Source organism: Babjeviella inositovora (assembly GCF_001661335.1).
Source record: "Babjeviella inositovora NRRL Y-12698 unplaced genomic scaffold BABINscaffold_3, whole genome shotgun sequence".
NCBI lineage: Eukaryota > Fungi > Ascomycota > Pichiomycetes > Serinales > Babjeviella > Babjeviella inositovora.
Genome location: NW_017566840.1, coordinates 245,886 through 272,532, shown reverse-complemented (window position 1 = coordinate 272,532; position 26,647 = coordinate 245,886). Strand labels below are relative to the sequence as shown.

Sequence of the window (26,647 nt, the reverse complement as noted above, 5' to 3'; positions counted from 1 at the left end):
TCCATCTCCTTCTCGCTGCAGGCTGGCCATAACAGTTCCGCCCAAACTCTAGGAACCACTGATTCTTTCCTATAGAGACCTCTTTCTATCGTTTTTTGTATTTCTGGGCCTTTGCAAACCACTTCGTCTCTGAGAACATGCGAATCGGCCCAAGAATGATATGCGTTTTTTTTTGTTTTTTTTTTGAGCCTCCGGAACGGGCCCTACTAGGATACAAGACTTTTCCGGATATTGACTAGGGTTCAAATTGAGCGTCATTGATTGCTCAGCCTCCATACGTGGCTGCCGGGGTGAATATACACATCTTTTAGACGATTTGGAGATGAGCCGGCTAATACCGTCATAAAATTGAAAAGTGGGCATATAGGATCCGGTTACTATACTTTTTATAGAATCTTCCGGTGAGGTTGAAGCAAATCAACATAGATCTACATAATTGCCAGATGATATACTTAAAGATGCATATACTAGATAATGGATACAGACACGTTTAAGTCTACGAACTCACGGAGCGGAACAGAAATTTCTCCATCGCCATTTGATACGGTCAATAGGTACTCTAACCATTACACCGATTTATACCCGAAGTCATTTCATGAGAAATTCCCAACACCCTAAACAGTAACACTAACTCGTATTCATCTCTACCAAAAATCAAAATAGAATGGTTTAGAAATATGCATAAAAGAGAAACTAGACACTGCAACATAACACCAATCAGAACAGCCATCACCCCTCGTCAACTTTCTCGTAAAACAACACATAGACGTCCGCGCTTTTCACAGACATGGCTCCGTTCCGAGCGTCCCCATGAATCACTCCAACCTTGACATTCTCGTCGTCGAAGTAACACCAGTATGGATTGTGCAAGTCATGACTGGACAGCTTGTTGATCAAAGACGTGTAATGTCCTGACTTCAAGCTCCCATAGTGATTTACCAACGCGTACAATTTGTAGGTTTCGATTCGCTGGGTGCTTCCGGCCCCCACCTTCATCTGCAATACAAGGGGGTAGCTCACAACGGTGTTCAATTTATCCACGTTGCTGCTCCCAGACTCAAATCGTGACAAGTGCACGACGAGATACCTTGGCAAAGAGAGGAAGGATAGCGATTTGACAGAGGTGATCTTATGGTGTTTGACCAGCTTCTTGCGGGCGAATCGGAACCCACTCGCACGCTTTGCCTTTGCTTCTTCGTTCGGGTCATGACATTTCGGACACGACCACGCGTTGTCGCCCTCCATAAGCTCATCCCGCGAGTACAAATCAAGACAGTCTTCTAACCTAACCTTCTTGGAGTGGTTCTTTGGGATAGGAAGCGTCAACGTATTGAATACGTTGAAAGTTGGAGATTCAAAGCCGCACTTGTTGCATTTCAACTTGCTTTCGATCTGGCCCTGGAACAATGCAGAGACGGGAGAAAGACCCAGGGACGTGAGCTCCGTCTGAAACTTGGCGTAAGCCTTCTGGGAAGTCTCTATGTTTGCGATGGCCTGGTCTGAAGAGGGCTTGACCCACACAGCTCTGTCTGGGGCTATTTGAGAGACAGCTTCGTTGTTCCCAGAGAGCTCACCGTGGAGTGTATCTAATAAGAACATGAGAAACTCCTGGGTGTCCTGCTGTTCATACGGAATATTAAAGTCTCTTCTGGCCGCGGCGCAGACCCTGAGGAACCTCGACGGTGCGATGGAGCAGCCCCCATGGTCGTGAATGCTGCGCATGAGGTTAAAGAATGCGTGGGAAAGCGTCTCCTTGTACTGCTGGCTCTTTAAGAACGACTTATACTGCGAGTCCTCAAAAAGAGACGAGAAGGCCGTCAGCGCAAACAAGCATTGAAGCATGCTGTTGATGTAACAAGTGCAACCATAGTTTCGGATTCCACAGATACACATGCTGACATAGGGGGTATTCACCTGTGGCGGGCGCTGTTGTGGCGGTGGCCCTGATACGGGACGCGTCTTCTGGGACGGGTGCATCTGGCGTTCCTGGGTACCCCGTTGGGGCACCAGCTGGTAAGGCTGTGGTGCAACTTGTGATGCATTTCGTTGATATGCCACCTGCACAGCCTGTGGTTCCGCTTGGATGTAGGTATGTACCCCTGGAACTAGGCCTGGAGACAGGAATAAGGGCATGTAAGGGGCCATGGGCGGCGGAGACTGCGAGGGAATATACGTGTTGTAGATTGGGTACGGAGGGGAGGGATAAGGAACTGGAGCGTATGGCGTGGGTAATGAAGCTCTATCATAAACCGGTTGGTACTGGACAGGATTCGCTCGAGGCATGGCTGGAGAATTCGAGGGTTGCGTCTGTAAGTGAGTTTGGGAGCTCAGGGAAGAGTATGGTGGTTGTCCCTGAAATCTGGGGCCATACAGTTGAAACCTTTGATCGACTGGTTGGGGTTGAGCTCCAGAATCGACCGATACCGGTTGGGATCTAGGGCCGTACACCTGAGCGGCTGGAGTTTGGCTTTTGGCACAAAACGCCATCCACGCTTGGTACCCACCAGTCAAGAGCCGCGGCGAGTGTTTCAACGGCTTAGTTTGGTTACCAGGCTTCATCAAGTTCCAGAACTTTGCTATCGTAGCAATACTGCTTACATCGTTCCGTCCCTCGTCGTAAACCATAAGGCGGTCAAACAAGCTGCGGTTGCTAAAGTACTGGGAGTGGAGCAGATCCACGCAGTTGCGCTGCAAGAGCACCTCTAGTTCAGCATCAGTTCCTGCGAGACGGATCAAATTTGGGTCTATGTTGATAACGTGGGTTGCCCGGACAATATGGGAAGTGTTGTTGTGGGAAAAAACTGGTTGTGGTCGGATATCGATAATGAGAAGTTTCCGGTCGTAGGATAGGATAAAAAGAGAAAGGGTCTTGCAATCGATAGGCGGGAAGTCTGGCGGAGGAGAAATCTCAGGCTGGCTTCCTCGCTCCTCGGAAATGTCGCGGTGATGAAAGTTAGTTTCACTCTTGGAGCCGATAGCATACCCTTCCGGCTGGTGACTCAGAAAGTAACCTCTTTCATCTGTTGCCTTGGCATATCTATCTGATGAATCAGGGACTGCCGAGAATGTGTCAGAATTATCGAGGCGGACCATGTTCCGATCGTTAGTATCATCCTCATCTTCGTTCGTCAAATCAGTGGCCTCCTGAGTACCACGTGTGACAGGGTCCGTCAATTCTAGCCGGTCAAACTGAGCTCCAACATCAACCACTTTATGAGTGGCGGGCTTATCCAGGTCATTATCTTGTTCAATAATGCATCGCAACTGTTCAGAAGATTTGAAGTGCGTGGGCGCAACCCAGATGTAGCTTTCAGAAGAAGCGGAACTAGGCTGGGAATTTTCGTTGGTGTATGGGGTTTCAGGCTGTTGGTACAGCCGTGCGTCAGGATCATCTTCGGAATGAGGTGGAGCGGTATCTGACTGAAACTCCTCTGAAGACTGGCGTGGAAAATGCCGCGGGGGAGCTGCCACATAAGCACCTTCATTGTACCCTTCTAGGTTGTTCGCATAGCTTGAGACATCATCGGCTTGTAATTGATCCTCTGTTTCAGGTATACGCCAATTTTGTGCGGCGGTATAGGCAACGGTGTCGTTGGTTTCTTCAGTGTTGGGATGGTCATCTTTCGACCATTGGCTAAAATTAGCCATCACGGGACTCTTGTGGAGCGTATCTGACTTAACCATCTGAGCATCGTCGCCTTGGCCCATGGACGTGTAGAAATCCTCAACAAATGTCCGGAGCGTGCTAAACAAGTCGAATTTGCCCTCAAAGACTTTTTTGTAGTCCACCAAGTAGTAGAAGATGTGGCCCCTGAGATCATGAAACTGCGGGGCGCTCTTCAAAAGCGATAGCACTTGGCCTACAAGGTAGTAATCTTCAGGGTTGTTCTGGTGGAACCGTGCAAACGCTTCTAAGGCTGGGACATTGTGTCTCAGAATAACCTTTTGGGGCACCATATACGCAACAATCAAAAACGCCTTGATATAGAGGGTGGAGCTCAGCTGCGCACCCTTTGAAACAATTTTGGGGGTCCGTAGGGCTTCTTCCAAGTACGCCTCGGCGTCTTCGACCAAGCTGAGGGTGGAAATGTTCTGCAACAGATTATTCCGTTCCCAGCGTTGCACGTTGTGAAACTCGCGGGAAACCGCCTGGAGGTGTTCACTCAGGAGTAGCTTGTCGGTGGGCATTGTATGGAGAATGGTAAAGGATGCAAAATATGTTGGATGGTGGGAAAGCAGGAATGACGTTAGGTAAACGGTGATGAAAGATCCAGAACGAATACCAGTGTTTCAGACGGGCTTTCCAACGGAATATATGTACCTAAAATGCAATAGAAAGTCCAACAAGTTAGAGCAGTCAATCGAGGACGTTGGATTAAACCACCAAGAGCAGGAATTCCTGAGTTTAGCAATGGACGAAGGAAATAAAAACGTAGAGGACCGGATCACGGGTAATGCAAAGCTGACGGATCAGTGTGTTGTGTCTGTTTTTGCCCGGAGTTTGAGGGGTGTTACGGTTGTAAAGAGGCAAACAGATCGAGCTCGGTCGATTAAATGGTATAATATGCTTGCTGGGGCGTTATATATGCCATCGTTTGGGGCTTGGAAGATCTGATCCAAGGTCCCCGCCCTACCAGGTGACTAGGACTGGAGCTAAAACGAAAAACAGGTCGTGCGTGGAAAGCCTGACCGAGCTGCGCCTTGGCGGCGTGCTGTTTTGCCGGTCCGCCGTCCAAACAGAAGGTGGAGCTGTATGAGAGGTGAACAATATATTTGCAAAGCTGGTAATAATTTTATCAAAAGGTTTGACTATTCATAATAACGATCCGTTTTTTAATGGAAAGGTATCGAAGTTGTTGCTATAATACGCAATGCTTGTGACTAGTGCTATTGGAGCCTACGTGTGGCACAATATGGGGCTGGAGATCTGATAAGCAGTGTAATTAAGAACGTTGACAGAGGCAGGCTTTGGGATTTACAAATCAAGATGAGCAAGATCGTAGGAAGTAATATAACGGGTTATTAGAATTTCTAACGTGATGTCTACTAGGGTACCAATCAGAACCATGGATATAACGTACAACCGCTGGTTTGGAATTAGGTTGAACATTATCTCTGCTCATCCCTGGGAAATAAACCAAGCTGGTGGATGTATACACCGCTACTCAAAGTAATTAGCGTGTGGTCGATTTGTCCTGTTTGGAGACACTGGTCCCAAACTTTGCTAATTTCCAGTCCAACTTGATGTTTGTCCGACATCACCTGTATTGCAGGGCATATCAGATAGAGTACTTTAGCGCTTTCCGTATACTGACCTTTACGTAGAGTAGGTTCAATTAGATTAGTATATACGATTTGTTAAGCGCAAGATTAGATAAAGAAACAAGTTTAAAACAAGGACGCCAGCCTAGAGTCGTAACATCGTTGAAGTCACTATTGACCACTGATGAAGGTCGCTTCGTTAAAGGCAATCCCCTCTTCCTTGTCAACATTGCCGTTGACATCCACTTCGATGGTCATCTTATTGGAGAACTGGTAAATGTATGGCTTGGTACCGGCGACACCACTGACGATGGACTTGACAAACTGAGGAACCTCGGCCATGACATCGACACGCTCTATCAACGTGTCCAAATCACCGGAAACCTTGGCAACAACCTTGGTGGCTTTACCGGCGGCGATCTGCTCGTTAGTAGCCTCGGCGGCGTACCCGTCAAAGTTAAACTCGATCGCAGACGGAGCGGGCCACCCCACGGCATCGATCTCGGCCTTGGTGTGCACGGTTTCGTTGTCGATCGAGGCACTGACGATCTTGTCGTTCTTCACAATCACACCCATGGCAACCTTCGTCTTGGCGTAGGAGATCGGGGTGGTGAACTCCATCAAAATGGCGGAGTAGTTCTCCGACTGGAAATCCAAAAAGTTCCAGGTGGCAGCCGCGTGGTGCGGCTTCATGCCCTGCAACGCCATGGAGTACATAGACAACCCGGAAATGGTGATGGTTTCCTGCTCGCCCAACTTGACGGTGCCCTCGGCGGAGGCACGCGGCCAGAACGCGTGGCGCATGGAGCCCCACGGCGCAGCCTTGTCGGTCCCGTAGTAGGTGGTTCCATTTTCACCAAAAATGACGCCCGGACAGATTCTGGTAATCTTCATATCGACCACAGAGTCGGCGGTGACGGACGATCTGATGTGGTACTCGTTGTTGTCGGTCATGACGATGGAGAGGTTCTGCGCATAGAAGTTGGTGCCGCTGATGACAAAGTCTTCCAACTTGGTCGACGTCCAGGTAAAGTCCGTAGGGGAGTCCTTGTGGTAGATCTTGAACGTGAACTGCGCGGTGATATTGAGGCCCATCACATTGGAGTGGATAACCTGGATCAACCCCTGGTACCCGGTCTGGGCACAGTTGAAGTAGAACGTCTGCGTCTCCACATTGGTGTAGTTGGGGTTGTTCCACTCGAAATCCGTAGCGATGGTTTCTCTGTATGGCTGTTTGCCCTGGACAGTGTCCGTGACGGGATGGATCGCCTCGCGACCGTATTCTGGCTCGGCAGTGCCGGCAACGGCGGAAAGACTAGAGATTAGTGTCCATAGCAGACATTGGTACAGAATTTCACATACCCTGATTGAACCCACTTGAACATTACGACGTGGATATTTGTTTGTGAGAGAAGGAAAACAGCAGTGGCGTGATGCCTATCAAAATACATCCTGATCTTACTTGCGAAAATTTAGCACCAGTCACGTGCATGTGACTCAAAGGAAGGAACAAGGCAGGGTTCCGGCATACCGGGGCTCCAAAAACTCCAGAACTTGTCACGTGCTTTACCGGAATATTGACAGGGTGGGTTTAAAGTCGATGGACAATGTATTTAGAGGGTGGGTCTAGGACCTCTGTGAGACTGAAGCAATGTCTGATGCTTCTATATGCAGCTGTAACGGGCTATGCTGTGTAGTTGATGATAGCACTGGAAGGCTTGCGGCACGTGCTCAATAACGGAGCTATCTTGTTTCCAAGACTCGATAACAAAGAAACGTGGGTGATAAATCTCCGTATCTATAATCCATTAGGTTTATAAGTTGTATGATTCTAATATAACGGTAAGGCTATGCATATTTTCGCCATCCAAGCTCTTTAATTTTTAATCTAGAGCACAGATTCGTCCATCCTGCGAGATTAGACGGCTGCCGGAGACGTAGGGGGTGACCACCAATCAGGGGTGAAGGCCAAGACTAAATTAACGTGCAGTGACTTGCAGTTATTTTTATGTCAGATAAGAATTATACGATTATCGAGAGATCCCTATCCCTAGGTATCCTGGATTAATTGAAATATGACACGTTACCACCTGTGCTATTTAATATTAGTGGTCCAGTAAGAATAGTTGTTAGCAGTGGGGGATCAGAGATATCATTACGTTGGCCTTCATGCTCAAAATACAGTCTTTACTCTCTATTATCTATTTATCTATTACATATTTTTCAGTGTACTCATCTTCAAGAGGCCCATTATCTCCCCCACCCTGCACGAAACCTCGTTGCGAGAGCTAAATACAATATGGGGCAGTGCTGAGCATGCACAGCGCATACTCGTCATGACGAATACTTGTCATGTGGACTAATTAAACAAAAAAGTCCCCTGGGAACAAATTTCTTGGCATGGTTACCATCGAGACCTGACTAGCGAATAATCACCTATCTATGTCTTTCGTAATGCAGTAGTTAGGCCTAGTCACTGGTGTATAACAGGAGGGTATTTAGCAAATCTGCCAAGCTAATTTAGTCATTAACCGTAAGAATGTGTATTGGCTCTAACATAGCCTCCATGCGGATATCAGGAACTCAAACTTGTTTAGGTCACTAAATTGTGACAGATACGGAGTTAGATTATTGCTGATAACAGGGTTTCACCGACCGCAGAGACATACTTTAATTATGCCTGTCAACCATTTAGTATGCCTTGGCTATGTAGATATTGTCAACTGGCTAAATTACATCCTACATGATGTGTATTGCTATTTATCTTATATTCTATGGGGAAACTATAAAATGACCGCATTTCCAGATAAGATTGTAGCCGTGTATATAATGTACCCTTATTTACTTATCTCCACACTTTCAACAGTATCCATGATCATCCCTGCCTCCTATGTACAAAAGCGTATGGCGTATATTGTTCCTGGTAATTATCACATTGAAGAGCCCAGTTTATGCAGTTAAAGTTGGGAAAGTTTCATATAGAACTATTACTTACACATCCAGGTTTCCCTTTATGGGTACCAGTTATGCTTGGATTGGTTATTAGTGCAGTGATAATTTACTCCATTATAACCTACAAACGAAAAAGATCAGTGCAAATGATAAAGCCTGTGCCTATAACCTACGCTGGAGGCTCAATAGACCCTCAGGGTTATTCTTCATTTCACCCTCAGACACAAGAGTATATAGCTCAACCAAGCTATTATTCCCTGCCATTGGTCACTAAACAAGACAACGGGCAGACTGATTGGAGCAAAAACAAGGCAAGCGGAACGATGCTTTCGATTCCTCCTGCTTACGTTCGAGCTTAATGATGGGAGTATCCATGCTCTCCGTGGTACAGGTGCCATTTTGGGACTTTCCCAGAAGGATTTGAGTAGTACTAATTGTTTCGTTCATCTTTTAACCTTTGATATACAGTACGTACATAATTTCTGATCTTTTCTATACGCAGTAAAAACGAGAAGTTCCGTTGGGGTAATGGTTTGAACATAACCGAGCGATTCTGGAAGCATGCCTATTAATAGATAAAACCTTCTTATAGATGAACTGTTACTCCGTACTGCGACTGAAATATATTATTAGAGCTAGGAGCTCGGTCCAGTACAGGAACGTCATGGCCACACACCAAGGACAACAGTTTATGCGATAAGATTGTAATCAAACCTATCCCAGGACTAAAACATACTCAATGTTGGTTAGGTGCCTACTCAGATAATAAACCCCGAAAGTATGCCAAATTTCGTGGGTTCACCTGGTGCTTCGTAGTTCGGCCGATTCGTTATAGCCGTTAGGTTTTGTGGAACATCCCGACTGAATGGACAGCCTTTTCCGAGTTCTCTGCTATCAACCCCTTAATCTTGAATAGGCTTTGGCAAGATATCTCGACTTTAATTTGTCATTCTCCAGATTTGTTCTCTCCAGATTTATTCTCTCCAGATTTGTGCATATGCCAAGAGGAAACGTGCCTTATGGAGGGTATCTCGGTCATCTCCACATTATACGCCGACATTAACACCTCTTACAGCTTCAATGTTCATTCTTGAGTCAGACTGTGGCTTCATAGTTGAAATCAACATTGTTATCACCTAACTCCAGCCGCAACTCTCGGAGTGTCAGGCACGGCCGGTCGCACCGGCAACCAAACCCTTCACCGTATGCGGACCATGCAGGCACACCAAAACACTACTGTAATCTAGCATGTACGGGCTAGTACCTCGCTATTACTTGATAAAGCATTGCTAGAATCATATTACAAATTTTATTCCCGGTATCTGCGTATCCCCATTAAACTGTTTAATACCTCTTTACTATCTATACCAGTGCCATTTCGCTTTGTTCTCGCCATGCCTGAGTCCTGCATGTAGTAGAGAAAATTTGGTTTCTTTTCCTAACGCCATTTGGTAAATTTTTTTGACAGTAACCAAATGTTTAAGTCCGCACCTTGATTTGCGACGTAACCCCTACGAGTGTCAACACCCACACAACTCTGCATCAATTAGCGCTGTCACTGAACGAGTTTGCATAATTACACGCTGTCAAGGTATACAAAGGATTGAATCGCAAAAGAGACTTTGCGCCGTACCTTGTTTTAGTTCCACAGCCCTTCACCACGTCTCCGTCACACCACTCTGCTTCATCCAGGTAGTTCTTGCTTTTCTCATCATTTGCATACGAGTCCCCGCTGCTTCTAGACTTACGCCCCCCCGGAACTTTTTTGCACCCTTCCTCCTGCAAAATACCAACCCGTCTCAGACTTTACAGCAATACTACATCCAGGAATTAACAGCTTTTGTTATACACAATGGAGCAATCAGATCTGACGCCGAGGGAGGTTTCTGCCCAGGGACAAATCCCCACACACATACCCGGACAAGGACAAATAACCGGACACGGGCAGCCCACACCTGGGTCAATGCCTGCCCATATGTCGATGTCCGTTCCGACCAAACGTAACTCCCCCATCGATCCACTTCAGGTCACCCGCTCGCTCGGCTACCAAACGTTCCGGCGCGAGACGCGCCAGCCTTGGACAAAAGCCGAAGATGCTCTCCTCAAGAGCCTCGTAGAAGAGCACTACAACCCCAAGATCGACATGATCAAGTGGGACGTCATCTCCAAACGCCTCGACTCGCGCAAGCCCAAAGACTGCCGCAAGCGCTGGTCGAACTCGCTCGATCCGTCGCTTCGCAAGGGCAAGTGGACGGCCGAAGAGGACAAGGCGCTTCTCCAGGCATTCGGAAAGTGGGGTACATCGTGGCAAAAGGTCTCGCAGGACATTGTGGGGCGGACAGACGACCAGTGCGCCAAGCGGTACATGGAGGTACTCGACCCCAACACAAAGGACCGGCTTCGCCCATGGACGCGAGATGAGGACTTGGAATTGATCAAACGGGTAAAGAAGTACGGCACCAAGTGGCGGACTATCAGCATGGAAATGGCGAACCGGCCGTCGCTCACGTGCCGCAACCGCTGGCGTAAGATCGTCACGGACGTGGTACGAGGCAAAGCTGACCAAGCCATTGTTGAAGAGGTCAACTTGATCAACAACGGGATTGGGTACGTGCCCGAACCGAAGCCTAGCCCCGAAGTAAGCCCAAACGGAGTCAGTCCGATTGGAATCAGCCCAGGCGAGGCGACGCCTCACACCCCGTATGCATCGTCGCACTCCACTCCCAACGCGCCGTCGCCATTTCCGTACTTGTCGCCACCACACATGCTCCAACCACCACAGACGTCCAACCTTCGCTTTCTGTCACAGTCACCGCGGCCAGTGGAGACGCGCACCGAGTGGAAGTATTCGGCACAGACAGCCAGCGGTGAGCCCGTACCGCAGGGCTTTGGCGATATTGTAGACCAAGACTCTGCCGCACGTTTGATTGCCGTTGCCAAGAGCCACGGCCTTAGCATCACTATCCACCAGCACATTCACCACCATTACGCGCCGCTGACCAACCGCAACCTCCTCGAGCCTGAGACTCAGTTGAACCGCTACCAGCACTTCAACTACCTTCCTCCGTTGGCTGAGGTGCCAAAGCTCACGTCTCTGGCGACGTCGCCTGCGGGTTCGTCCAACGAAGACAAGGGCCAGCGCAGCGACTTAATGAAATTGCTTAACAATGACAAGCTCCAGCAGCCGCGGCCGTTCCACCCGGCGGCGCTGCGCGTCTCGCCGGGGCCAAGCGAGCGCCCATACAAGCGGGCAAAAGCTGAGTACGAGCGCAAAACGCCGTTGTCCCAGGCTGCGTACCCTGCGAAGTCGCCACAATACGCCAATGCCGAGGAGCTCGACGAGGAGCTCGATTTCTGGGAGACAATGCGCTCGCTCACAAAAGTGACACAAGTGCAGACCCGTCCGCAGGTGCAGGCTCAGTCACAGCACCAGTCACAGAATCCGCCACAGCTTCAGCTTCGGCCCCATCCTCAGGTTCAACCTGTGCATGCCCCGGCACCCGTATCGCAGCACCATCCGTTGCACTACGCAAGCAATATTAGTGACTTCTACGGATCGAATTTCATGTTTGAGGAGGAGGCGGATGTGGATGAGGACGTCTACGGGTTGTTCTACAGTATCGAAGCAAAGAAGCCTGGAGAAGAGGAGAGCCGCGGGGTGCTTCCGTTCAACCCGAGTTAGATAATAGATGATAGAGGCGAAGTTTTGTAGATGGGGATATATAAGGGTGTTGAGCGAGCTAGTCAGAGGATATAAAGTAATCAGTGATTTAAAGATGTTTAGGAGACCAGTGATGAATGATCTATATGTTTGGCATATTGTATGTGTGGTAGCTTATACTATACGTTACTCGAGGTTTCGGTAGGGGCCTGCTATAACTCTATATATTAACCTCCCGTTAGGGAATAGATCGGTACTGTGTGTAATGGTCGTGGAAGCATTTATAGTTCAATTGGGGCTTGTAATAAATTACATGAATTTTCTTGTCGCTTTGGTTTAAACCTGATTAAGTATTTGGAGCCGCCCTCCCCCAGACACCACCGTGTGATAATGGTTACTCTGGCATGTACATAGCAACTATTGCTAACCAACCCACCGTAATCTCATAGTTCATGATGGTGCAAATATCATTTGATCTCTACCAAGTTTTACCTTAAATAATCACATGCCATCCTACATCTTTATTACTAATACATTCTATACAATTACTTTTCCTGAACACTTCTCTCCACCAGCGATTTGGCCTCTGAGCGGCCTTCGCTATCTTTACGCTGCTTATCTTCCCGTTCCTTCTTTCTCCTTTTCTTCGTCTCAAACTCGTGCCATTCCCCGACCACATCCTTCAAGAAATGGAGCGGTTCCGGTACGGGGTCCTCGGTAAAGTAGCTGTGCTTCAAAGCCTCCTCGGCCGTTATTCTCTGTTCCGGATTGACCGTCAAAAGCTTCTGCGCCAAGTCAAAACAATTGTCCGACAAGAGGAATCCGTAGCGGTGTTTGAATGCGTTGGGTCTCATCCGCAGGGGCTTCACCAACTCATACCACGGCAAGCTGTCGACCTGGGGCCACAGAGAGTCTGTCGGCGAGCCCATGACGTCAAAGATGCGGTGGACCTGGCTAATCTCGTCCTCACCGGGGAAGATGGCCTTCTTGTTGAACAACTCCACAAGCAAACAGCCCACTCCCCAGATATCCACCTCTCTACCATAGTCGGTGGAGCCGAGCAACAACTCGGGCGGTCTGTACCACAAGGTGATGACGCGGTTGGTGTAATCAGGCGATTCACCGGGCTTGACAAACTTCATGGTTCTAGCTAGTCCGAAGTCCGCAATCTTCAACCGTCCGATGCTGTCAAGTAGGATGTTGGAGGCCTTAATGTCACGGTGAATGACGCGCTTCGAATGCAAGTATGCCAACCCCTCCATCAACTGCTTAAACAAGAACTTGCGATGGGCATCGGAGATGCTCAAATTCGGGTGGTTGAGCACTCCCGAAAGATCATGGTCCATGTAGTCGAAGTTCATGTACACGCGGCTGCCCTCCACCATCATCTCAAGTAAGCCCACCACGTTAGGGTGGTGGAACGACTGAAGAAGCCTGATCTCGCGGATAGCGGTAATCGGGAACCCTTCCTTCTCGGATTCCAACCGCAACCGCTTCATCGCCACGATTTCTTTGGTGACGGTGTTTCTCGCCTTGTAGACCTTACCGTATGTCCCTTCGCCCACCTGCTGGATAACTTCGTAGATGGGGAACTCCTTGGTGGTTTTGGTGTAGTACTGTTTCTGAGGGGCCCGGAGCTTGGTGTCCGAGCGGGGTCTCGTTGGAGTTCCCGCAGGGCGAAACTTCAGGCCAGCGGACTCGAGCGATTTCATACGGTTTCCCATTTCTGGCTCCGTAGCGATGGGGCGGAACTTCAGACCGAGGGGCTCTCTCTTGGGGATGGTGAACGACATTTTACCCTCGGATTTCTGTTCCAAATGTGCTTTCGGGCCCTTAGGACCTTTCGGGAGACTGTTAATGTCAAAGGTTTTCTGTTGTGGTCTTTCAGGCTCCCATCTCGCAGCTTTACGATGGGAACCGGCATCGTCAGGCGAACCTTTTTCCTCTCTGGGCCTCTTTTCGCTTTCGATCGTCTTTGGGGCTTCCCTATGGGAGGTGTAACGTTGCGGTCCCAACGGACGTCTCCGCTCTGGTTCGAAGCGGGATCGCTCTCCCTCTTTATCCAGAAGCCTCTCAAGGGGTCTCTCGAGAGATCTATCCGAACGGTCGAAAGGCTTATCTGGCCTTACAGGATTCTCACGCAGCAGTTCGCCCTCCTTTTTGCCAGTCATTCGGTCAGTCCGATCAAAGTGTCTCTCTCTGACTGACTCTGATCTATCCCTTTCTGACCTTTCCAACCCCCTGCGTCCGTCTCTATTCCCCCTCTTGGGTTTTCCGGGCCTTCTCGACGTTTCTCTGTCTTTTCCATCTTTGGGTCTTTCCGGTGTGTCGCTTCTTTCCCTTTCCGGTCTGTAAGATGACTTACCCGGATACTTTGCCGGATGGGTAGGACGCGGTGGTGGCGTTTCGCGCTGCGACGGGTCGTAGTGCGAGCCCGTGTATGGACTGCTTTTGCGATATCGCGCATCGCCAGGCCTGGAGCCTCTATAGGCGTACCGCTTGTCTGAGGGGTTAGTATCGGGCTAGAAGGGTTTCGCCAATCTACATACCGTCTCTGTATGCGTCTTCACTCATGACGAAATGCAAATGAAAAAGTCCTCAAGACTATCCAAGGATGAGATGATAAGTGGCAATGCAAATCGAGGTGGCAACCAAATAGGGAGGCTGTGCGTAAATCAAGTCTCTGTGGGTATGACTCTAACAGATTTAGTGAACTAAAAGCAAGCAGACAAAAGGTTATACTGTGAACGAAGCGTCAAATAATTCAACAGTACAGGCCGTTCACACATTTATGGTTCAGCCTGTACATGCGCTCTTGTCCATACAAAACAATGCCGCCGGGTAACCTTGGACTGTTTAGCGCACGCCACTAAGATAAACTGCTCTCGTTACATTACATTCACGAGAAGCGATTAGGCCTCGTTTTTCTCTCTCGATGTTCAAAATCATGTCCGGTTTCCTGAAATTGATCCACTATTCTTTCGATTTGGCCTTGGCCTCCGCGTTCCTCGCTGGGGTCAAGCGAAATACCGGCTTAGCGTACGTCGCCACTGAGTTCCTTTCTGACTGGCACTAACCCTTTAGACCTAAGACCGATCTTTTCGGCGACGGTGAAGTCCAGAAGTACACCCAGAAATACCTCGGATTTGGCGAGTGGGTGTACGACGCCAGTGTGGGCATCTTTAGCTCCTCCGAGTACTTTGTCCGCAAATAAGCACGCCAATTCAAGCCGTTAGGAGTCATTGAGATGTTAGAACTCCAATGATCTCCACGTTCACCGTATAGTCTAGTGAATACAATTTTCTATCTTTAATTCATAAGGAATAGCGATGGAAATTCATTGTGATAACCGTTATGTTTCAAACCCATTAGTAGGTGCGGAAATTGCCGATATTTATATATGCTTCGATATCTTTTAACATCTCGCCCACAACAGGAAATTTTGGTTTCTAGCCACACTTGCGTTGCACGTGCGTCTAGCAATCTGGAGCGGTTTATCAGAATCCTCCATTCGCAAACTTAATTTCCATTTTGCTTGGTTCAATTATTGACTCTACTTTCTCTATTCGGATACAACTGAAAAGTCTCTACTGAACATAACCAAGGTACTTAACATTACACTTTTGAGAACCCACATGTGTGGCGTATACGACCTTCACAAAAGCTGCGTCGTGCGGCTGCAGGATAGAAAAAATATATCGCACATCCATCTCCTTCTGTCGTTTCCCATAACCATCATTATAATGGCCAAATCCGCAGTGGGAACCCCAAAACACTTGTCAAACAAACTCAAGGCTGCAGGTTTGCAGAAATTGGCCAACTACTGCCAGATATGCTCCAAGCAATGTCGTGATGCCAATGGCTTCAAGAACCACATCTTGTCCTCGACCCATCTAAACAACTTGAAACACATGGACTCCAATCAGATCGAGAAATACTCTCAGGAATTTATGGGCTCCTTTCTACGCCTTTTGCGGTTGAACCATGGCGAGAAGCGTATCAGTGCCAACAAGTTCTATCAGGAATTTATCCAGGACAAGGACCACACGCATATGAACTCCACAAAGTGGAGCTCCCTCACGCAATTTGTGGCCTTCATGGGGAAAAATGGGCTTGTACGGGTGGATACTCCAGAGGAGGGGGATGATGTTGAGCCAGGTTTGTTCATCAGCTATGTGGATAATTCGCCCGAGGCGGTGCAGCGCAGACTTCTACTCGAGCAGAAGGGGAAGTCCTCGCAGACGGATGAGGAGGTTAGCAGCAATCTCCTCAATCAGCAGATTAAGCGTGCGGCCGAATTGTACAAGCAGCAAGTTGAAACTTTGGATGTAACGCCTGCTCCAACGCCTGTTGGGGAGGTCAAGCCTGTCAAGATATCTCTCAAGACCGCTGAGGCCAACTCTACTCCGAGGGTCAGCCTTGGCAAAATTTCCGTAACCAAACCGGTGCAGAAGATTAATGCATTCAAGGTGCTGAAGCCTGTGATGAAGAACGCTTTTAAATAAAGTGGTTGGTTGAATAGTATGGAATACAATTATAGGCTGGTACATGGAGAGCTCCATCAACGGTGGATTGCCTTGGCTGGATAATATTCAGGTAATGCCGTTGCAGGTTCGCATGGAATACTTCAAACTTTTTGGTGCAGTAACCATCAAAGCTAAGTATTTTTTTGTCTATCCGAGTACCACTAATATTTGCCTATTAGTATATTTGAAGGTGGATTTTACTGTACACTGCCATACAAGTATTGATCGGTTTGGTGGGACGAAATATGGCATGTCTCCGCCGCATACCATATGCAGCTTTCCCTCGCTTTTGTGCGCATGACTAGAACGAACGCATCCAATCTTTTGATATATCAATTACTTCCACCCAAGGATCTGTTTTATGTTTATAAGAGCAAGTAAGATTGCTTCCATAATATTGCTATTTACACCATGCGGTCGCTCTTCTATATTCTCTTGGTCTACAACTTTTTCCATCTCGCTGCAGCCTCAGAGACAGAGTCTGATGTTGCCACGTGGGATGATGATTCAAATTATCTATTCACCGATTTATACTCCAAAGCATTTGTAAGTCTTACCACGTTGGACTAGTACAAACCAGAAACTAATATGAAAATAGCACAAAGGGTTTAGTGACTGTATGCTTGAGGTTGAGAAGACGCATCCCGTGTACCACTCATGCACCGCTTTCACCAACGAAGTTTCGTGCAAATGTTCGTTCCTAAAAGTTGTGGATCTGCAATGTGGAGAGCTTGGTATAACCTCCGTATGTTAAACTCCGTTTTTTTTAATAAAAAAAAACTTGCTAGAGCTCGCTAACTGATATAGGGAACATACTGGTTTTTTGAAAACTCTCTCAAATCAATATGCGGCAAAAGTCGAGAGATTGAATTTCAGCAGGCAGAGACAGAGTCTTTAGAGTCAGAACGGGAATTTCTGGCTCTTAGACTGGTTAGGCGAGATGTGAATGAAAGCCCCATGCACGTCGGTCATTCTGTCGGTTACAAAAAAGCGGTTGCTGCAAAAAAGACAAAAGAGCGGGGAATCCCAGAGTTAGAATGGACGTATGGAGCTACGGGGAGTTTCAATCCCAGTAGTAATGAAATAAACTCATCTCTGTCAATTGTTCTTTCGAGTGCTAGCGAAGAAATTCTGACTCAGGGGACAGGGCATGATCCATGTCCGAAAGTTCAAAAGCCGCCAACGATGCATGCAATGACGGTCGATTGTGAAGGATTGGAGATCCAAAAACTCAAAACCATAGAATTACACAGCATCAAAACCTCCATGACGATAGAGGCAACCCGAGCTACCACCGTCGAGGTTATAAAAGTGCAACGGCAGGTCCCCCTTCCCACCACCCTTATGCGGCTAACCATCAAACCATAGAGGTGAGAGGTTTAAGTCGTTGCTTCTTTTTTTTTGCATTATTTCCGTATTTATCTTGAAATCGCTGGCAAAAATTCCTATCAATCTTAGGTGAAATATTGTAATTCGATCGTACATCATAACCAATGATTATGCAAGAATGACTTAGAGATGGATAAAGTCTTACAAATGCCATTTTTGTAGTAATATATTTGTTAAATTGTCTGTCGTATAAAAATATTTCTTCTATTGTCGTAGATTTACAATTCAATTAATTATTTTGTCACTATAAACACGCATCTTGGCTGAATGAACATCTCCGGTACATAACCTAACTAGGTGCCATCTTTTGTCCTCATTCCGTGCGCGATGCCTACACCAAAAAATTTTCTGCATTCGATGCAGATTTTTCTATACTTGAAAGATATTCAGTGATCACATCTGTTTCTTCCTCATTACAAATACCAGACATACGACATGCATTTGATGTACACTTTGGGCCAAGATGGCAAGAGAATCTACACCTTGAAGAAGACCACCCAAGAAGGTGAAATCACCAAGTCCGCTCACCCAGCCAGATTTTCCCCAGATGACAAGTACTCCAGACAGAGAGTCACTTTGAAGAAGAGATTCAACTTGTTGCCAACCCAGCAAGAGCCAATCAAGTACTAATTGGTCTCCCGCTTCTCCGTGATGTGGTTCGTTGCATTTACTACCTGCCCCCATTGATTCCTCAGTGGACGGCGCCGTTTCCCCAGGCTCAAACTTGACTTAGAGCTATGTTTTCATTATTTGGGGTTTGTATAATTATATGTTTAATATATTTGGTTTATCTTTGTTACTATTCGTGTAGCTCCGGGGAGATGAAGATATGTACCAAAGGTGGATACACGGAAGCAGGATGCTCTTCCAGATCTGAGTCGAAAGAGCCGGAATTTTCACGATGTATGGAATTCAGGCTCTAAAGAATCGCCTGAACTGATGGTATGAGCATGTATGTGGATTCCAAGAGCTTAGAGGCTTGTACTTCCAACTGAATCTTTCGGTAATGTCTATCTGGAAGGGTTTGGGATGGACGGGAAAAACTTGTAGCTAGCAAAGCCATAGAAATAGAATTATTATTAAATAGCGTTAGCGTTTTAATTACCATCTATATCCGGGTCACTTGAGCTCTATCGAAGAATCTGCACTTTGGTTAGCGCTTATATTTTGACGTACTTACCCTTAGCCCTTTATTGGTATATCACTTTTAGTTTCAGCGGCAATTCTCAATATCAAAAATGCCTTCATTTTCTAACTTTCCGCACCGTCCTTTCATTCTCGGCTGAAACAAAGATCCAGGCTGCCAGAGTTCAACGGTCACTGCCGAGAGGTTTCCCGGTCTCAACTAGCTTCCAGTGAAATAGTCTCAATAAAGTGCTTGTATCTTCCAAATATTGTCTTCAAAACTCATAGCCAAGAGGCTCTTCTTACGGATGGCTCTTTTGGACAAGCCATGCTCCATGATCAGCATGCTTTCTCTCTGACGAAGTGGTGCCAATGTCTTTGGAGGGAAGACTTCATTCGTCAGATTATGAGTCCCTAAGTTCAGCCAGCTTTCACTCGCTCAACCTTTGCCCTTGTCTATCATCTCCACCATCAGCCCATTTGCCGGATCATCGTATCTACAATGTGCTTAGCTTCCGCACGCTCTTCGTAATTTCTATGAATTTGGAGTGCCCTGGGGCTAATAATAAAGGATGACAAATAATATCGCTCGAAAAATCAATACCTTCGCTTAGGCAAACTTGGTCTCACACTTCACCGCAACCGCGCCAGTCTTGACCTCTCTCGCAGAAACGGTCAAAGTACCGTCTCTAGTGATGTTCACAACAACCTCGACCTTGGCAGAAACACCCTTGAGGGCCAACTCGGCCAACTTAGTACCCGGAACGTACACAACATCCCTTCTTACTTCCGGCTCTTCATCAGAGTAAGCCTCCTCGTCATCAGAGTAAACCTCAGCCTCAAGAACAGTCTCTTTGATGGAGCGCTCACCCTCGTGCAAAGCGATCAATACGTCACCGGAGGCAGTAACCTGAACGGCCTTTCTGATAGGGAAGGCGGTCTCAGCCAATAAGATTGGAAGGAAGGAGCCGTCGGCACCGGCAAGACCGATGGACTTCTGAATGTGCTGGGTGTTGACGACGACTGGGGCGAGAGACTCGTTGATCTCAGCCTCGTCGAAAGATTCAACCATGGAGGCCTGCAAAGCGGCACCGCGGGCAATCAACTCGGCAGGGTTGATAGCCTTGGTGTCCAAGGATGGGGCGACAACGACAGCAGACTCTGGGAAGATGAAGGCGACGTTAGAAGCCAACTTAGGAGTGTGGGAGGTCCCACCGACCAACAAAACCTCATCAATGTCCAAGGTTTCCAAGCCGGCTCTAAGCACGACGGACTCAGTGAAGGCAGCCATCTTGGAGAGGACATCGCGGGCGACGAGCTCGTAACGGAGTCTGTTAATGGTGGTGTGGTAGTCGTAACCGTCGGCTAAGGAGTCGATGGAGATGGTGGAGGTCTGGACATTGGACAAGGTCTTCTTGGTGATGATGCACGCAGCCTTCAACTTGGCCAAGGATCTTGGGTTGCTCTTAGGGTTGGCCTGGTACTTCTTCTTGAAGTCGGCAGCGAAGAAGTCGGCAAGCGCGTTGTCTAAGCTATCACCACCCAAGTTCAAATCGTGGGCGGTTGCGAGGATGGTCAAGATACCACCTCTGACGGCGATGACAGCGGCGTCAGATCTGACACCGCCAAAATCGGCAACGACATAGGTTCTGTCTTGCAACAACTTATCATCAACAGACAAGTGGGCCAACAAAGCGGCAGATGGTTCGTTGATGAACTGCAAGATTGGAAGGCCGGAGTCAGCGGAAACCTTCTTCAACTCAGCCTTCTGGACGTCGGAGAAGTTGGTTGGGACAGTCATCACAACCCCCTCGACGGTCTTACCGATATAGTCCTCAGCGGCTAACTTGACCTGCTTGAGGTGTCTCTTGGTGACCTCCTGGATGGAAACGTCGCTGCCGTCGATCTTGTAGCCGACCTGGCCGTTATAGTTGAGAGGCTTGGAGGAAATTTCGGAGAAGGCGGACGCAGGGAGCTCGGCGAATGGAACCCCAATGAAGTCTCGGAAGTTGACGATAGTGGAAGAAGCATTTCTCACCAACTGGTTGACTGCCTGCTGGCCGTGGTACTCATCGGCACCGACGTAGGAAAGCGCAGATGGGATCGAACGGTCACCGTCTGGGTTAGCAATCACGTCGACCTTACCGTCGGAGGTGGCAACAGCAATGGAAGAGGAAGTGTTACCAAAAGCAATACCAATAACGACAGACATTGTATACAAGGGTGGATATTTGCTGATGAGAGAGCGGGAGCAAGGGCAAACTTTTTTGATATTGAAAAATTTTGTACCCGAAAAAGAAATTGAGTTTTGGCAAAAGAACGACTTTGATGCGGCTAGCACGTGATAACCACACCTGGGGTTTAAGTACTCGCACGTGCTTTGGATATCCACGACTTTTCACGCCAATGTGTTATCGGTGACGTTTCAAAACCGCCTTGTCCTCGCTCTCTATCTCATTTCCTCCAACAACCATATACAATGTCGCGTAAGAATGACGCTTTTGCGGACTTGTTCTCGACGGCCACCAACCACAAACCGAAGACTGACAAGATCCCATTGGCGCAGCGACAAGCGATGAAGCCGGTCCCGGCGGCTTCCAGCTGGGCAGATGTAGACTTGCTCAGCCCCGATTTTGCATCAGGGAACTCTTCATCCTCATCGGTTCCAACCCAAAAGGATGAAATTGACGACTTGTTTGAGATTTTCAATAAGCCAGCTCCAGTGCCAGTTGCTCCAGTGCCGGCCGTTACATCTTCGTCCCCCCAAGCCTCTCAAAATGGCAGCTTTGCGTCCTCTCTAAATGAGGGATCAGAGTCAAGTAATGGCAACCGGTATGGCTACTCCTCCCGGCCTCATGTCTCTCGCTCTCAAGGTCTTTTCTCTAGCGACGACGATAGTGACGACCCTTCAGAGGCATCTGCTCCGTCTCACAGCCACCTGGAATCCACTCAATCGGATGAAATACTTGCTGAGCTTTTGGAAATGGGTTTCACGATGGACCAGGCAACTGGAGCGCTTCGTGTGACTGGAGGCAGCGATATCAACATCGTTATCAGCTACCTCATGGACCAGGCACACCGCTCGCCCCAGCCCAGAGCCCGCGCATCAGAGACTGGTGAACTAAATGAGGTTATTACACAGCTCTCGTCCGACTTTAAAAATGTGGCCACGTCGTGGTTGAACAAGGGCCGCAAGCAGCTTGTGAAGGGCATGGAGATGTACAAGGAGCAACAGTTCCAATCCCAGGGGGCGCAACCAGCGTGGATGCGGAACCAAGAGAAGTACAAGGCTGGGTCCAAGCAGCTAGAAGGGGATGAAGAAGTGGCGATAGACCAGCGGGAGGTGGAGCGGATCGTTCGGGAGCAGCGGGAGAGGGAAAAGGAGCGGACGAGAGAGCGGATGAGCAAGATTGGCAAGGCTGGAGCGTCAGTTGCCGCTGAAAGACAAACCGGGTCAATGGAAAGACAAAATAGAGGTCAAAATGGAAGTCAACATGGCAGTCAGGAATCATTTAGACCATCCCTGAGCCAATCCTTTAGATCATCCCTGAGCCCCTCTCTCTCTCAGAGATCATCCTATTTGCCGGCTTCACCGGCTCCAGCTACACCGGCTCCAGCTACGCCTGAACCACAGCTTGTAGATTTGTTTGGCACAGCCCCAGCGCAAAGATTCAAAAAAGCGGAGGACGAGCCAATGATGGTGAGCTCCTCCCGCAGACGCCGTGTAACCCCTACCGCCTCCCTCGTCCCATCTACTCCATCTTTCACTTCCTCGCCAGCCCAGAGACCCGCCACTCCCTTAAATGAGATCCAACGCTTTGAATACACTCGTTACAAAGACTCAGGAAACCAGGCATTCACGGCTGGTGACTTTGCCACGGCGTTAGAACAATACGAGCTCGCGCTCCAACAGCTCCCTCCAAGACACGACTTTTCCATCGTTGTCTATTCGAATTTGGCTGCCGCTGGCTTGAAACTAGGGGACTCGCGCAGAGCATTGGACTTTGCCAACGCGGGCTTGGAGGTCATTGGTGCGGCCACCACCGGAAACATCAACGGCAATACCACGGAAAAACCTGTGAAGGAGCTCTGGTTGAAGTTAGTGGGACGGAAGGCTGAGGCTTTGGAGCACTTGGAGAAGTGGCCTGAAGCCTTGGCTGCCTACACCTTGGTTATTCAGAACGGTGGAGCCGGTGCTGCCTCCATGGATGCCAAGAGACGGTGCCAGAAAATGGTGAGCCCGCAGGTGAAGCCTGCGCCTAAGCCCGTAGCTAAACCGGTGGTGAAACCGACGACAAAACCTCTTAATAATTCTTCTGGGGCTTTGAACCGGGTCAAGAAGCAGGCGCAGGCGCAGACAGACTTGGACGCTGCGCGTTTTGCATCGTACGATGCAATCACCGCGCGCATCACCGCGTGGAAGCTGAACAAAGAGACAAACTTGCGTGCGTTGTTGAGTTCGCTTCAAGAAATTTTGCCAGTATCATCCAATTGGAAACCGGTGGGGATGGGCGAATTAGTGCTCACCAAGAAGGTCAAGGTGGCGTACATGCGGGCCGTCTCCAAGACCCACCCAGACAAGATCGGCGCGGATGTTGCGGTTGAGGATAAGTTGGTGATGGAGGGGGTCTTTGTGGTGTTGAATGAGGCATGGGATCAGTTTAAAGAGCTGAACGGGATATCGTAGTCCGTGCCCGAGAAAAGCTATAGATCAGAACGGTTAAATAAAGGCGTAACAAGAATAGATTGGGGGGGATATACATTTAAACGTAACGAACAAAAAATATGGTATCAACGTATGAGACAAAAGCCTGTGACTGAATGTAATGAAGGTGTACAAAATAAGTGACTGTTTTGATCAAATAAGGATGGGGGGAGTACCCTAGCTCCAGATCACACTCTAGTAGATGTATGGTTTGCCTTCTGAATTGGGTGTATAGACTTCAACAAAATGGTAAAATGACAAAGATGGAAAGCGAGATTGAAAAGTGGCTGACGCAAATTAATAGAGGTCACCTTGTCCGTTCCACTTTCGATAAAAGCATCCCAGAATAAGTATCCGTTAGTCGTTATCCTTTGGTGTGCTATCTCATAATCATACGCCTGGTATCAGTTGTATACCATGAGTATTCACTCCCATGGGGTAGAGTACAGTAGATTATATCGGAATACGATTGTGAAACAATTGCTAGACTAGACCTTTTGGAGTTTTAAATATTTTTATTATCCTCTCTACGGATTATCTACCATCCGTCAATCATAATCGGACATCGTGTTTTTCCGTAAACCCCTGCATGTTTGCTCATCTCCCTATGACATTCCTTTCAATCTTGGTACAACGTGCAATAAATAAAGCACTCGCTATTGAACAAACTCGACCCACTCACGGGTACTCATCTGTGTGATTCTTGACAAGGCTCTGGCGAAGGCGAATCTCTCCTCATCAACATTATTCAACTTACTCGCCTTTTTGGCAACCAGCTGGTCAAAGCCGTGCTTTTCGATCAACTCCTGGGTTTTTTGCAACTCTACCAACTTCGCCTTCGACGGGGCGCGCTTCAACAAGTATAGCTCCTCAGGGGAGTCTCCCGCGAGATCTTCCGGCTCCACGAACAAGTCTTTAAAGGGGGCAGCAGAGGTGGTTGCGATTCGGCCGTGAGCGTCGTATACGGCATCCAAAAATGTGATGAACCGTCTGATTTGGTCTCTGGCATTGATAGTGAGATACGGAATGTCCGTGATAATGAACGAGTGAAAGTTGGAGGCGAGTGTGAGGTAGTCACCCGCTGCCATGGGTTTCTCACAGAGTTCGTGGAACGTGAACTGGGCTACGTACGGAGGCGTGGACTTAGGCACTTGTAGGTCACGACCCCAAATCTGGAGCTTGAAGTCGGTCTGGGGCTGGGGTGGTGCAGTATTGGACTTGTGGCCCAGTGAAACAAAGTACTCGTACCATTGGTCTGCGTGCTGCTGGGCTCTCGCCAAGTTGGCCTTGGAATGGAGCAGCACACCGGGCTTCGGGCAGTAGTATACCGAGGAGATGGGCTTGGCAATCTTTCGGTAGTCAGTAGGAGAGTTCAAGTATATCACCTTGGCTCTTTCCTTGATGAGGTTGATGCAGGGAATAAAAGTCTGTCTCTGGATCCCGTTAATGTATAAGTCATCTGGCGGTCTGTTGGACGTAGCAAACAAGATCACACCGTACTCCTTGGTCATAATTGTCGATAGGAGGCGTCTAAGGAGCATCGCATCCGCGACATCTGTGACCTGAAACTCGTCGAAACAGAGCACTGTCTCGTTTTGGGCGATTTCCGCTGCCAAGATTGGCAACGCGTCAAAGTCTTGCAGCTTCGTCCCGGTCGTCTGCTGATGGGCCATCTTCAACTGATGTGTCCGTTTGTGCAAAAATTGCATAAACTGATGGAAGTGGATACGTTTTTTGGGTAAATGTGCCGGGATTGTCTGATAGAACAAATCCATAAGCATCGTTTTCCCGCAACCCACGTCCCCGTAGAGGTACACGCCAAGCGGGTTATCGTTACCCGCGTTATCCAAAGGAGGCGAGGGGATCTTTGGCTTAGTACCAAATACAGAGAAAATCTTGGAAAATGCAGATTGGTTGGCGGCAGCGGAGATTTCCTCGATTGTCGGTATCGCCACGTGGGGTCTTTTGTAGTTACACAAAGCTGCGTGGAGTGACGAGAGCGAAGCGATGATTTTCCGCTGATAGGGGTCGTCACTTAACGTTCCCGCAAGCACTCTGGCGTCATATTCTTCTAAAGGAGTCGGGCTGGCGGTTGGAGACGTCTTTGCGGCGGTTTGGACCGTGGCAGTGCTGAGGCAGCGGAAGCCTCGCAAGGCAGAACTGGCAAAACCCCGCAAGTTCGGACCAGAATAAAGCTTGTGCATGTGAAAGTACCTGGAGGTGATAATATAAAGTAATAAGTCGGTTGGTGGAACTGCTTCATAACAGCAGAGACAAAAAAAAAGCTGTTTTTAATCTTCCCCAGATGCCGAACTCGTCTCCGGAAGGTTACGAGCGTTGGTCTCCCGCGTTCTTTGTATGCGGAACACGTCCTGCATTGTGCGAGGTCAAAGTTGCAGAAAGAAATGTGCGAGAAAAGAAATGTGCCAGGCTCGGAGAAATATTGATTACCCGATTGACCGAGAGACATTTAGTGCGGGAATAAACATAAGGCCCGGGGATTAGTGGAGAAGAACTGTTTTGTCAAGGTGGGGAGAACCTACATAGAAACTCTATTTAAGATATTTAGTTTAACTTAAATTGTGCATAGCTAATTAGAAACAATTTAAAGGGTAGGTATATAACAATCATAGTGGAACGTAACTGAGGCTCGAAATGCCATGTGACAGTCTCAAAGAGCAAGCGGAGACGGTCAGATGTTTCAACCCCCACGCACGAGTCAAGACAAACAGATTTGAAGGACAATGGATCCGGAGTCTCAATCCACTTGTGCTCTCCCTAAAGTGATATTGTCGGTGTCAACTCCGGAGATCTTACCATTATTCCTGGTTGTCTCCCAAACCTTATCAGGGGACAAGCTAAAACCTTGGTCTGGTCTCAGGTCTTACAGAAATATCACCATACCCTGGTGAGAGTGTATTGGCCACATATTAGACAAAGACCTATACCACTCTAGCATTCAGAGTTCAGTCTTGGTTTGTAGAAAGTGGGGTTGGCATACAATAGATAGGATACATCAGCGTTATA

The 26,647-nt window shown here is 48.2% G+C and overlaps 14 protein-coding genes across 14 annotated transcripts; 9 read left to right on the top strand and 5 right to left on the bottom strand.

The window, feature by feature from the left end:
• Positions 1–576: 576 nt before the first annotated feature.
• Positions 577–4,621, bottom strand: BABINDRAFT_160426 (ubiquitin-specific protease). Its single transcript, XM_019128222.1, has one exon. It carries the CDS (start codon positions 4,186–4,188, stop codon positions 730–732), a length of 3,459 nt encoding a protein of 1,152 aa, XP_018986333.1. The 5' UTR covers positions 4,189–4,621; the 3' UTR covers positions 577–729.
• Positions 4,622–5,433: 812 nt separating this feature from the next.
• SVF1 (Svf1p) lies at positions 5,434–6,647 on the bottom strand (the record flags this gene model as incomplete). The annotated part of the gene is made up of 2 exons (XM_019130765.1): positions 5,434–6,577; positions 6,625–6,647. 2 exons carry the CDS (start codon positions 6,645–6,647, stop codon positions 5,434–5,436), a joined length of 1,167 nt encoding a protein of 388 aa, XP_018986332.1.
• Positions 6,648–8,119: 1,472 nt separating this feature from the next.
• BABINDRAFT_160424 (uncharacterized protein) lies at positions 8,120–8,772 on the top strand. Its single transcript, XM_019128221.1, has 2 exons — positions 8,120–8,185; positions 8,266–8,772. Exons 1-2 carry the CDS (start codon positions 8,134–8,136, stop codon positions 8,571–8,573), a joined length of 360 nt encoding a protein of 119 aa, XP_018986331.1. The 5' UTR covers positions 8,120–8,133; the 3' UTR covers positions 8,574–8,772.
• A 946-nt stretch (positions 8,773–9,718) lies between these two features.
• On the top strand, positions 9,719–12,008 carry BAS1 (Myb-related transcription factor BAS1). Its single transcript, XM_019128220.1, has one exon. The coding sequence runs from the start codon at positions 10,067–10,069 to the stop codon at positions 11,894–11,896; it is 1,830 nt and encodes a 609-aa protein (XP_018986330.1). The 5' UTR covers positions 9,719–10,066; the 3' UTR covers positions 11,897–12,008.
• Positions 12,009–12,420: 412 nt separating this feature from the next.
• On the bottom strand, positions 12,421–13,374 carry BABINDRAFT_170710 (cyclin-dependent serine/threonine protein kinase; the record flags this gene model as incomplete). The annotated part of the gene is made up of 1 exon (XM_019130764.1): positions 12,421–13,374. The coding sequence occupies one exon, from the start codon at positions 13,372–13,374 to the stop codon at positions 12,421–12,423; it is 954 nt and encodes a 317-aa protein (XP_018986329.1).
• Positions 13,375–14,822: 1,448 nt separating this feature from the next.
• BABINDRAFT_6853 (uncharacterized protein) lies at positions 14,823–15,089 on the top strand (the record flags this gene model as incomplete). The annotated part of the gene is made up of 2 exons (XM_019132522.1): positions 14,823–14,914; positions 14,960–15,089. 2 exons carry the CDS (start codon positions 14,823–14,825, stop codon positions 15,087–15,089), a joined length of 222 nt encoding a protein of 73 aa, XP_018986328.1.
• A 529-nt stretch (positions 15,090–15,618) lies between these two features.
• BABINDRAFT_33895 (uncharacterized protein) lies at positions 15,619–16,380 on the top strand (the record flags this gene model as incomplete). Its single annotated transcript, XM_019131659.1, has 1 exon — positions 15,619–16,380. The coding sequence occupies one exon, from the start codon at positions 15,619–15,621 to the stop codon at positions 16,378–16,380; it is 762 nt and encodes a 253-aa protein (XP_018986327.1).
• Positions 16,381–16,700: 320 nt separating this feature from the next.
• Positions 16,701–17,851, top strand: BABINDRAFT_118878 (uncharacterized protein). Its single transcript, XM_019126922.1, has 2 exons — positions 16,701–17,146; positions 17,209–17,851. The coding sequence occupies exons 1-2, from the start codon at positions 17,021–17,023 to the stop codon at positions 17,767–17,769; spliced, it is 687 nt and encodes a 228-aa protein (XP_018986326.1). The 5' UTR covers positions 16,701–17,020; the 3' UTR covers positions 17,770–17,851.
• A 374-nt stretch (positions 17,852–18,225) lies between these two features.
• NOP10 (snoRNP complex protein) lies at positions 18,226–18,588 on the top strand (the record flags this gene model as incomplete). The annotated part of the gene is made up of 1 exon (XM_019131096.1): positions 18,226–18,588. The coding sequence occupies one exon, from the start codon at positions 18,226–18,228 to the stop codon at positions 18,418–18,420; it is 195 nt and encodes a 64-aa protein (XP_018986325.1). The 3' UTR covers positions 18,421–18,588.
• A 937-nt stretch (positions 18,589–19,525) lies between these two features.
• Positions 19,526–21,127, bottom strand: SSZ1 (Ssz1p; the record flags this gene model as incomplete). The annotated part of the gene is made up of 1 exon (XM_019130763.1): positions 19,526–21,127. The coding sequence occupies one exon, from the start codon at positions 21,125–21,127 to the stop codon at positions 19,526–19,528; it is 1,602 nt and encodes a 533-aa protein (XP_018986324.1).
• Positions 21,128–21,382: 255 nt separating this feature from the next.
• Positions 21,383–23,774, top strand: FGR32 (Fgr32p). The gene has a single exon (XM_019128219.1). It carries the CDS (start codon positions 21,395–21,397, stop codon positions 23,600–23,602), a length of 2,208 nt encoding a protein of 735 aa, XP_018986323.1. The 5' UTR covers positions 21,383–21,394; the 3' UTR covers positions 23,603–23,774.
• A 370-nt stretch (positions 23,775–24,144) lies between these two features.
• On the bottom strand, positions 24,145–25,874 carry BABINDRAFT_160417 (uncharacterized protein). Its single transcript, XM_019128218.1, has one exon. It carries the CDS (start codon positions 25,822–25,824, stop codon positions 24,277–24,279), a length of 1,548 nt encoding a protein of 515 aa, XP_018986322.1. The 5' UTR covers positions 25,825–25,874; the 3' UTR covers positions 24,145–24,276.
• Positions 25,875–25,900: 26 nt separating this feature from the next.
• BABINDRAFT_160416 (uncharacterized protein) lies at positions 25,901–26,163 on the top strand. Its single transcript, XM_019128217.1, has one exon. It carries the CDS (start codon positions 25,926–25,928, stop codon positions 26,103–26,105), a length of 180 nt encoding a protein of 59 aa, XP_018986321.1. The 5' UTR covers positions 25,901–25,925; the 3' UTR covers positions 26,106–26,163.
• A 138-nt stretch (positions 26,164–26,301) lies between these two features.
• On the top strand, positions 26,302–26,641 carry BABINDRAFT_160415 (uncharacterized protein). The gene has a single exon (XM_019128216.1). It carries the CDS (start codon positions 26,365–26,367, stop codon positions 26,530–26,532), a length of 168 nt encoding a protein of 55 aa, XP_018986320.1. The 5' UTR covers positions 26,302–26,364; the 3' UTR covers positions 26,533–26,641.
• The last annotated feature ends 6 nt before the right edge of the window (positions 26,642–26,647 follow it).

Bases quoted from the DNA above. Each gene is read 5' to 3' on its own strand.
- BABINDRAFT_160426 (XM_019128222.1), bottom strand. From the start codon at position 4,188: ATGCCCACCGACAAGCTACTCCTGAGTGAACACCTCCAGGCGGTTTCC.
- BABINDRAFT_160424 (XM_019128221.1), top strand. From the start codon at position 8,134: ATGATCATCCCTGCCTCCTATGTACAAAAGCGTATGGCGTATATTGTT. The intron at 8,186-8,265 runs GTAATTATCACA...TTACACATCCAG, and splicing joins TATGGCGTATATTGTTCCTG to GTTTCCCTTTATGGGTACCA.
- BAS1 (XM_019128220.1), top strand. From the start codon at position 10,067: ATGGAGCAATCAGATCTGACGCCGAGGGAGGTTTCTGCCCAGGGACAA.
- BABINDRAFT_118878 (XM_019126922.1), top strand. From the start codon at position 17,021: ATGCTTGAGGTTGAGAAGACGCATCCCGTGTACCACTCATGCACCGCT. The intron at 17,147-17,208 runs GTATGTTAAACT...TAACTGATATAG, and splicing joins GAGAGCTTGGTATAACCTCC to GGAACATACTGGTTTTTTGA.
- FGR32 (XM_019128219.1), top strand. From the start codon at position 21,395: ATGTCGCGTAAGAATGACGCTTTTGCGGACTTGTTCTCGACGGCCACC.
- BABINDRAFT_160417 (XM_019128218.1), bottom strand. From the start codon at position 25,824: ATGCACAAGCTTTATTCTGGTCCGAACTTGCGGGGTTTTGCCAGTTCT.
- BABINDRAFT_160416 (XM_019128217.1), top strand. From the start codon at position 25,926: ATGCCGAACTCGTCTCCGGAAGGTTACGAGCGTTGGTCTCCCGCGTTC.
- BABINDRAFT_160415 (XM_019128216.1), top strand. From the start codon at position 26,365: ATGGATCCGGAGTCTCAATCCACTTGTGCTCTCCCTAAAGTGATATTG.